Raw genomic sequence first — 9,609 nt, 5'->3', positions numbered from 1 at the left:
GAAATTATAGAGAGTGTTATCTGCCTTACAGCCTCCAAGAATGAGTCTTAACAACAACAAAAAATCAAGTTAGAATATGGCTTGTAGCTCTGGAAAGGACGACAGAGTACAGTTCTTCTGTTGAAGCAACAGCGTGGTGTAGTGGATAGAGCCATGAGCTTGTTGGAGGCAGGTCTGGGGTTGGAAACAGCCACTCCATTATGAAATTGATTTGGTGCCTTTGGATTCTTAGCTTAAAAAAGCTTCACGGTGGCTTAGTCTGTATCAACCCGCAAGCCGGAATCGGGAGAGCCTTAGATTTGAAATGGGTTTGCAAATTACTCAGGAGCCAGTGTAGTGTAGTGGTTAAGAGCAGGTGGATTCAAATCTGGAGAACTGCATTTGATTCCCCACCTTTCCACCAGAGTGGCGGAGGCTTTTTCCACTCCTAGGTCAATTCCGCACTTGGGTTATCGACCTAAGTTTGAGCTAAGTGCTCCGCACAACCACTGGGATCGACGTGGTTTTTTACCAGCTCCGCCCCGTGTAACAGTCAAATTTCTGACTCCAGTTGGGAACTACTACTTTTTCAGGCAACCACGCTCGAACTCAGCTCGATTCCAGTAAAGTGCGAAATCTCTGGTGCCAGGAGTCCCCTATTCAGCCAATCACAGCTGAGTGTTTTGGGCATGCGTACAGCTGGCCAATCAAAAAGACACCACCTTCGTCTCTCCATTCCTGTGGCAGTTTTTTTCATAACACGTGTGGGGATAGACGGAACATGGCCGTAGAACAGTAGCCAATTTGAACGGAGCGGCGAAGAGGCACAGGATGATTCTGCCCTCTGAGCTGGGATCAAGCTGGTTGCAGTGGGGAACAACAATGGCTTTGACCTAGGTTAGTACCCTTCTCAGGGAACTGGGTCGAACCTATTTTACTCATGTGCGGAATGGCCCCTGCTGGGTGACCTTGGACTAGTCACAGTTCTTCGGAACTTTCTCAGCCCCACCTACCTCACAGGTGTCTGTTGTGGGGAGAGGAAGGGAAAGGAATCTGTAAGCCACCTTTGAGTCTCCTTACTGGAGAGAAAGGTGTGGTATAAATCAAAACTCTTCTTCTCTTTAAGCCAACTGCAGCTTTGTAGTGCCTTGGTAACACCACAGTTGCCTGCATAGCCATGTGGCTATGTTCTCTTAAACACAAGTGCCGAGCCAGTGAACTATAGAAATAAGTGAGCAGTCCATTCTCTTTCAACATTTTAGAAGCTCATACCATGGTTTGGTGTAGTGGAAGAATTGAGACTGTTCTTTGGCCCACTTTAGGCGTGCAGTGGAATCCAGTTCGTTGGCTTTCCCATACCATCAGAGGAAGGCACTGCTGTGTTTCAGTGCTGTTTTGTAATGAAGTTCTACATACGTAGCAAAATAGCTGTTTGGGGAAAGTGCTGCGGGCCCGCTCGCCCTGACAGGTTAGCATCTCTATGGTACCTTCTGCACGTGCAGAATTATGCACTTTCGATCCACTTTCAGTGCACTTTGCAGCTGTGTGGAATAGCAAAATCCACCTGCAAACAATTGTGACAGTAGATTGAAAGTGCATTGTTCTGTGTGTGCGGAAGGGGCTTGTGTAAGAAAGGTGTCTTTTAGTAAAGAGGGAATTCAAGTGGGTCACTTTCCACCTGCCGTCTAAACATGATAGATCTCTTTAACTTTATCACTTGAGTTCAGCCAGGGTTTAAAATGGCCCTTGAAAGAAGCCTTCAGGTTCTCTGGGGCGGGAGGGAGAAAAAAAGTCCTAAGTTTTGATATCACGCTGTAAATTCTCCATTAGTTAAAATTAACAATACTTGGTTGGATATTCACAGTGTAGGTTTCATTCCCTTTTTCTTCACGGGACGTTTTTATTATTATTATTATTTACTTCTGATTGTCCAAAAAAAAAATCAGGCTTAAAAATAGTTCCAGATTTTGAAAGTTAATCATTGTGCCTCATTTAGGGGTGGGGGAAGAGATGAAGAAATGGCTGTCTGAAAACAGCATGGATTGTGAATGTACTCTGCGCACAATTGTACTTTATTTTTTAAAAAAGTGAAACTCCAAATCTTTTGTGATCAGGAATGTGAATTGGTGCTTCCATTTTTTTCCCTTTAAAAATAATACCCTCTTGTTTTATTGGTTATAATTTTCAAATAAAAAATATATATAACGCTGTGTGGGGCTTTTTTTAGCCAATTTGTCTAACTCTTTTTAGAACTGGGGGGAAAGAGTTCAAGGAAGGTTTGTGAAACTCTTTCCTAAGCAGGAGGTAGGCACCGGGGGTAAGGTGGGGGGCTTGAGTGTTAAATGATTGTCGCCATCATTTATTGGTCTACCACAGGGGTTGGGAACCCGCGGCTCGCGAGCCGCAAGTGGCTCTTCGCTGCTTCTCGTGTGGCTCCCGGGCAGAAAGGCAGCGAGGTAAGCGGGCGAGCAAGCAGAGCAGGGGCGAGCGGGCGAGCAAGTGAGCGAGGGGGTGAGCAAGCGGCGGCGGCGGCGGGCGGGCGGGCGAACAAGCGAGCAAGACAAGCAGGCGAGCGGAGCGGGGGCGAGGGGGAGCGAATGGGGGCGGGCGGGCGGGCGGTGGGGCGAGCAAGCAAGCGGGGAGGCGGGCGGGCGGGCAAGTGACCGGGGGCGAGCAGGGGGGCGGGCGGGCGGGCGGGGGGGCAAACAAGCGAGCGAGGCAAGCAGGTGAGCGGAGCGGGGGCGAGGGCAAGCAAGCGGGCAAGTGAGCAGGGGGGCGAGCAAGTGAGCAGGGGGGTGGACGGGCGGGCAAGTGAGCGGGGGGCAGGTAAACAAGCAGGGAGTGGGCGGGCGAGTGGGCAAGTGAGCGGGGGGGGGAAAGGGGGGGGGGGGGGCAGGCAGGGGGGGAGGCGGGGGGGAAGGGGGGGGGGGGGGGGCGGGCAAGCGAGCCAAATGGCTCTTTGAGTAAAAAAGGTTCCCGACCCCTGGTCTACCATCTGATCCAGCCATAGTAGATGGTTCAATTAGGGGTATTTATTAAATGTATTAAATATTTATTAAATATTAATTGGACCGTTTTAGTTGTAGAATTAATTTATCATAAATTCCAGACCATTTGATTCCCCATTCCTCCACATGAGTGGCACAGTCTTATCTGGTGAACCGGGTTGGCTTCCACACTCCTACATTCCCGCTGGATGACCTTGGGCTTGTCACGGCTCTCTCAGAACTCTCCCAGCCCCACCTACTTCACAAGATGCCTGTTGTGGGGAGAGGGAGGGAAGGAGTTTGTTAGCTGTGAGGCTCCTTACAAGAGACAAACTCTTCTGGTTGTTTAGGATTGTATTAAGATGGTGGAATGCCACCCATATTTTAGTGAGGGGGATTGGATATTTGAGGTAAATTTCTGTAAGGCACTGTTTATTTCTGTAAATTTCTGTAAGGCACTGCTTATGTTAAAGCAGGATATTTCTCAAAATAGCCACCATAAAATCTCCTTCTACCTGGAGCATTAAATGGTGGGAAGATAGGATTGCCAACCTCTAGGTCAGGGGTCTGCAACCTGCGGCTCTCCAGATGTTTGTGGACTACAAATCCCATCAGCCCCTGCCAGCATGGCCAATTGGCCATGGTGGCAGGGGCTGATGGGAATTGTGGTTCATGACCATCTGGAGAGCCACAGGTTGCAGACCCTTGCTCTAGGTGACACCTGGAGATGTCTGCTACTACCATGGATCTTCAGACAGTCCAGATCAGTTCCCTAGAGAAAATGGTTGTATTGGAAGCTGGGCTCTATGACATCACACTCTGCTGAGGCTCCTCCCCTCCCCAAACCTGGCTCCACAGGCTCCACCCACCCCAAATCTCCAGTTATTTCCCAACCCAAAGTTGGCAACAGGAGGTCCAGTCCTGCCCCTGGGAGCTTGTCTTGTTGGTGGGCCTGAAATGGTTGCCTGTGAGCTCTAAACCGACCCGTCCATTTCTATTGAGGGGAAAGTGACATCAATGTACAACTATCTCTCTTTCTAATCACTCGAGCGGGGTCAATTGCTTTGATCCGCTAATGAAATTAAACACCGGAGACGGGAAGAGATGTGAGCGCGCCAAAGGGACTCTGTCTTTCTAGCAACATCTTTGCAAGACTGTGACTTAATTCTTTGCTGACAGTTGGCCTGGTTTTCAAATTCAGTTGTGTATTAAGGGTTCGGAGCGATGCTCCCTTGTGAGAAACGGTGAACTGCGCACAATACTGCCACCTGGTGAAGCCTGCTAGGCCGAGCAAATTTGGCAAAGGTTTCCATCTCATCAACTTAGTTACAACCAGGTGAAGCTGGGTTCCCTAGATGGTACTGAGGTAATAGCAGCAGCCAACATGGAGGAAATAGCTCTCTCTGTGGGGGTATCTGTTACATCCTTCTGCAATATTCGAGGGGTGTCACAAATCATTTTGCTTTTTGTTTCAGCGATACATGTTATGGGGGCCACAAAACAGGCCCAAAATGTTCTCCCATACAGGCTGATAGTTGGCCATGGAGTTATTCCCACACAGAAAGAACAGCAATTATACGATTTCACAGTCACTAAAGACCAACGGCCATTATAGCCAGTGAAATAGAGAGCCTTCTTTTAAAAAGACAATGGTGTCAAAGAAGAAGAAGAAGAAGAGTTTGGATTTATATCCCCCCTTTCTCTCCTGTAGGAGACTCAAAGGGGCTTACAATCTCCTTGCCCTTCCCCCCTCACAACAAACACCCTGTGAGGTAGGTGGGGCTGAGAGAGCTCTGAGAAGGGACTCTTTAGTTTGGAGAGGAGATGTCTGAGGGGGGATATGATTGAAGTCTATAAAATTATGCATGGGGTAGAAAATGTTGACAGAGAGAAATTTTTCTCTCTTTCTCACAATACTAGAACCAGGGGGCATTCATTGAAAATGCTGGGGGGAAGAATTAGAACTAATAAAAGGAAACACTTCTTCACGCAACGTGTGATTGGTGTTTGGAATATGCTGCCACAGGAGGTGGTGATGGCCACTAACCTGGATAGCTTTAAAAGGGGCTTGGACAGATTTATGGAGGAGAAGTCAATTTATGGCTACCAATCTTGATCCTCTTTGATCTGAGATTGCAAATGCCTTAACAGTCCAGGTGCTCGGGAGCAACAGCCGCAGAAGGCCATTGCTTTCACATCCTACATGTGAACTCCCAAAGGCACCTGGTGGGCCACTGCGAGTAGCAGAGAGCTGGACTAGATGGACTCTGGTCTGATCCAGCTGGCTTGTTCTTATGTTCTTATGTTCTTAAGCTGTGACTAGCCCAAGGTCACCCAGCTAGCGTGTGTGGGAGTGTACAGGCTAATCTGAATTCCCCAGATAAGCCTCCACAACTCAAGCGGCAGAGCTGGGAATCAAACCCGGTTCCTCCAGATTAGATACATGAGCTCTTAACCTCCTACGCCACTGCTGCTCCCTCAGAGCCATCTCTGGGAGGAACAGTGGCACAATCACGCTGAAAAAGTTAAAAATGCTGAGTGCAGGATCTTCTGGATAATATGACGAAGAGTTCTATGGAAATCTCTCCAGATTTGGTGAGTAAACAACAGCATAGCAATGAATGCTTCAGCTGTAGATAAGTGTAAGGTGATGGAGCGAATGGGGGGGGGGGGGTTCTGAGTGTGATATTGAAAGATCTTGGGGTTATAGTGGATAGTTGGATGAAAATGTTGACCCAGCAAGAGGCAACAATAAAAGAGGCGAATTTCATGCTGGAGATGGTCAGACAAGATGATCAATATTATAACACCATTGTATGGCCTCATGTGGAATACCTTGTGTGTTCGGCCACTGTATCTCCAGAAGGATATTGCAGAGTGTAACGGGGACACTTATATTCCTGGGCGAGGGAGAGATATTAACCCACCACTAGCCACCACTTGTAACGGGATGGGCGGCCTACAATCAAGGTTCCCACTACACTGACCAGTGGGGTTTCCTTTGCCACCCACAACATCCCAGGCTAGTGTTCAGGGATCTTCTTTTTACTCTGCTGCCACCATAAAAGAAAAGGAACTAGGAATCCCAGAACTGCTGCTGGCTGCCAAATATATAAAGGATCCCACCTCACATTCGCTCTTGGTCTGAGGGGAATGTCCTTCAGAGTCCCACGTACAAAAATGGAGGGAACTCAAAATTGGCTGGGATTCTAGTCTCACAGACAGGCACTCTTCCACCTCTCACACACAAACGCAGGCTGGCACGAGGGTAACTTGAACACAACGAATTACATTTATTTTAAAAACAAAAGAAAGGCTTCTTAAACTGGCTCAGAGAGGTATGGTTTCAGTAAGGTTTCAGTAAGGTTCTTTTCACTTAAAAGTTACAAAGCTTCAGATATTACTGAGGCTTCTCAGACTTTACACACACTCAGACACACGCAGGTGTCTCTCAGAAACGATTTGGATTTAATATACTTTACTTTTCCTCACAGACACACCCTTGACCTTATTTCTTCCACTACCCACTGTTTCACACACCCTCAGTCCTGGCCCTGTGAGTTTCAGGCATTACACAGCCTCCCTCACTCACACACCCCAAACCCTCTCTACCTAGAGGTTTGGGGACTTCCCAGACTGGTATGGTACAAGGGCTGGACAGACTCCTAGGTCTGGTCAGTGTCTACTGACAAGCCTCTGGCCGGCACTTCGCTCTGCACCAAAAAGCCAGTGCCTTCCTTCCTCTCACAAGCTTACTTCACGTGAGGAGAGTCACCAGAATCCTGCCAGCTATCTGAGCTGGACCAGAATTCCTTTACACCAAAGACAGAGCGGAGAGACTTCACTCCACAGACTCTGCTCTCAACTGAACAGGAGCTGTTCTCTTCAGAACTCCCAACGAAGAACTGTCCGACAGGCTCTCTCTGGGGCTTTCCCCACTGACAGAGTTCAACTGGTTTCTACCTAGGTTCGCCTCAGTGAATTCCCACTGCCACCGAGCTCCACATTGTTTTGTCTCAGTTCCCCACCCCCTCAGAACTGTGACATCCAAAACACTACTGAGGGATTGCTGAAGCATCCTGGTGAATATAACATCACTTCGGGTTATGTGACTAGAAGTGATGTCATGGTGTCACATGATGCTCTGCGACACTCAGCCATGCCCCCAACGAAATTGATGGGGAACAGATTCTAGAGAGACAAAAGGAAGTACATCTTTACCCAGTAAGTAATTAAAATGTGGATTTTGCTGCCAGTGTTTGTAAGCAAACATGGATGGATTGAAAAGAGGGTTGGATTCATGGAGGAGAGGTCCACCAATGGTAACTAGCCGTGGTGCTACAGGGGACCTTCATAATGAGAAACAGCAACCCTGTGAAAGCCAGCGCTAGGAGGCAGTGTCAGGAAAAGGCCTTGGCCCCTGTACCCTGTTACTGGTTCTCCAGTGGTGTATTGAGATGCCGTCTGAGTTATTCCCCCAGGTGCCTTTATGACAAAGACCCAACAGCCATGGAAGACCGGAGGCATTCCAGCATTGCAGAGATGGGTTTCTTCTGACCACACTCAAGTCTTTTAACAGACAGCAGTCTTCTCAAGAAACTTTTGTTTTGTTTGGTGACATTGTAGACTCTGAGTTGTCTAAACAAAAGGTCAGCCTTCCGTGGCAGCCCTGCCACCAGCCACGTTTGGGCGGGACGCCGGCTTTGCTTCAAAAATTCACTTAATCTGCTTTTCTGCATGGATTTGGAGCTTCTGAATTATCTAGTCTCATGTGCAAAGCAAAACTGGTGCATTAATTTTTTTAAAAAAAATGGGTTTTTCAAATGCATATTGTGCAAGTGCCACTTGCAACTGATCATTTTCGTTTATTTTTTTATTCATACACCCTGTCATCCTCCCCAATGACACCCACTTCTAATGTCACCCCCGTGTACAATTTAGGCATTACAAAAGCATTCTTATCCCCCCCCCCCCAATGCTCCCAGTCTGGGCATCAAACATGATCTGGGACTTAAATGCTCAGAAATTATGTTCCAGACATGCATCTGGAATGTGGTGCACGCAGAAGGACCCATGCCGTTTTCCTAACCTGAAACAGCCTCTGGAAACTGCTGTTTGCTCCAATGCACAACTTATATGTAGCCACCGACACATGAAATTTCCCTTTTATGACAGAGACCCCAGGAGCTGTTTCATTTAGGCCACGCTCCTCCTCCTCCTCCTCCTCACTATGGTCTGAATCTCTCTCTCTCTCTCTCTCTCTCTCTCTCTCTCTCTCTCTCTCACACACACACACACACACACACACACACACACACACACACACATCTCGCACATTTGAGCAACAAAATCCACTGCGGACAGGTGTGGAAACCAGGGAACTCTGAAATGTGTGAATTGGCTGTTTACAAATGTGGCTCTTCCCCCCTATTTACTTTGCACCAAGCTTTCTCTCTGCCTGGTCTTCCAGTAACGCTGCTGGGGAATTTTATGTATAATCCATTACGACTCCTTTCGACTTGGGGCTTGCGCTAACCTCGGGATTTATTTGCCCGCGTTTGAATTTAAAGCAGAATTATGATCGTCAGCAAGGGCATCCAGTTGTGGAGAGGAAACAATTACGGCAAATTGACTGGAAGGCTAAATCAGAAATATTAAATCCAACCGAGGGAGGATAAACTTTAGGAGAGATGGCATTTTTCCTCTCCCTTCAACTGCTTTATCTGTTGTCTGAGCTGGTTTGGACCTGAGCCTTGGGGAGAAGCCGATTAATTACGCGCAAGTGCTGCAGTCTGTCTTGTTAGATGTAAAAATGAAGGGGAAGGAATTTTTTTTATTGTTCTCCTAAACTATAATGAAATGCACACAAATGCCCCAGTTTGGTGATTGTTCATGGCTGCAGCAATGCTGACATGCGCCTGCAGTGCTCGTACCCCGAAGAGCTTCTAGCTCATTTCAGTGTGCATGAATAACGCACAGTGGATGCAAATCACTTTGCGTGTAACTCAGAGGTCCCCAACGCCCGGGGTGCCCAGGAACATGTCCAAGCCTTTCCTGGTGCCTGTCATGCATGTTAAGAAAGGGGGTGGAGCCCAACGAGGCTTCTGCTCAGCCTGGTTTTTGATTGGCCATGGATAAGTTGATTGGTTATGCAAATTAAAATGTTTGGTGGCAGCTGACACTACAGTGGTCGCATCCTCGCTCTTCTTTCCAGGTGTATTTTTTAAATGCTCATCTTGTGCTCCTCACTTGGGATTGTTCTGTGTGAGTGCATCTCCAGCAGTGGTGTAGGAGGTTAAGAGCTCGTGTATCTAATCTGGAGGAACCGGGTTTGATTCCCAGCTCTGCCGCCTGAGCTGTGGAGGCTTATCTGAGGAGGAATTCAGATTAGCCTGTACACTCCCCCACACGCCAGCTGGGTGACCTTGGGCTAGTCACACTTCTTCGGAGCTCTTTCAGCCCCACCTACCTCACAGGGTGTTTGTTGTGAGGGGGGAAGGGCAAGGAGATTGTCAGGCCCTTTGAGTCTCCTACAGGAGAAAAAGGGGGAGTATAAATCCAAACTCCTCCTCCTCCTCCTCCTCCTCCTCCTCTTCTTCTTCTTCTTCTTCTTCTTCTTCTTCTTCTTCTTCTTCTTCTTCTT

At 48.0% G+C, this 9,609-nt stretch overlaps 1 protein-coding gene across 1 annotated transcript in view; it reads left to right on the top strand.

The window, feature by feature from the left end:
- The first annotated feature begins 2,321 nt into the window (after window positions 1-2,321).
- LOC125431259 (dipeptidyl peptidase 1-like) overlaps window positions 2,322-9,609 on the top strand; it is a 16,511-nt gene continuing 9,223 nt past the window's right edge. The window contains exon 1 of the mRNA XM_048494026.1: window positions 2,322-2,597. Within this exon, the coding sequence (XP_048349983.1) occupies window positions 2,322-2,597 (276 nt within the window). The remainder of the gene's footprint in view (window positions 2,598-9,609) is intronic.

The sequence above is a fragment of the Sphaerodactylus townsendi genome, linkage group LG04, assembly GCF_021028975.2.
Source record: "Sphaerodactylus townsendi isolate TG3544 linkage group LG04, MPM_Stown_v2.3, whole genome shotgun sequence".
Taxonomy (NCBI): domain Eukaryota; kingdom Metazoa; phylum Chordata; class Lepidosauria; order Squamata; family Sphaerodactylidae; genus Sphaerodactylus; species Sphaerodactylus townsendi.
This window is presented reverse-complemented; position numbering and strand designations above follow the sequence as displayed.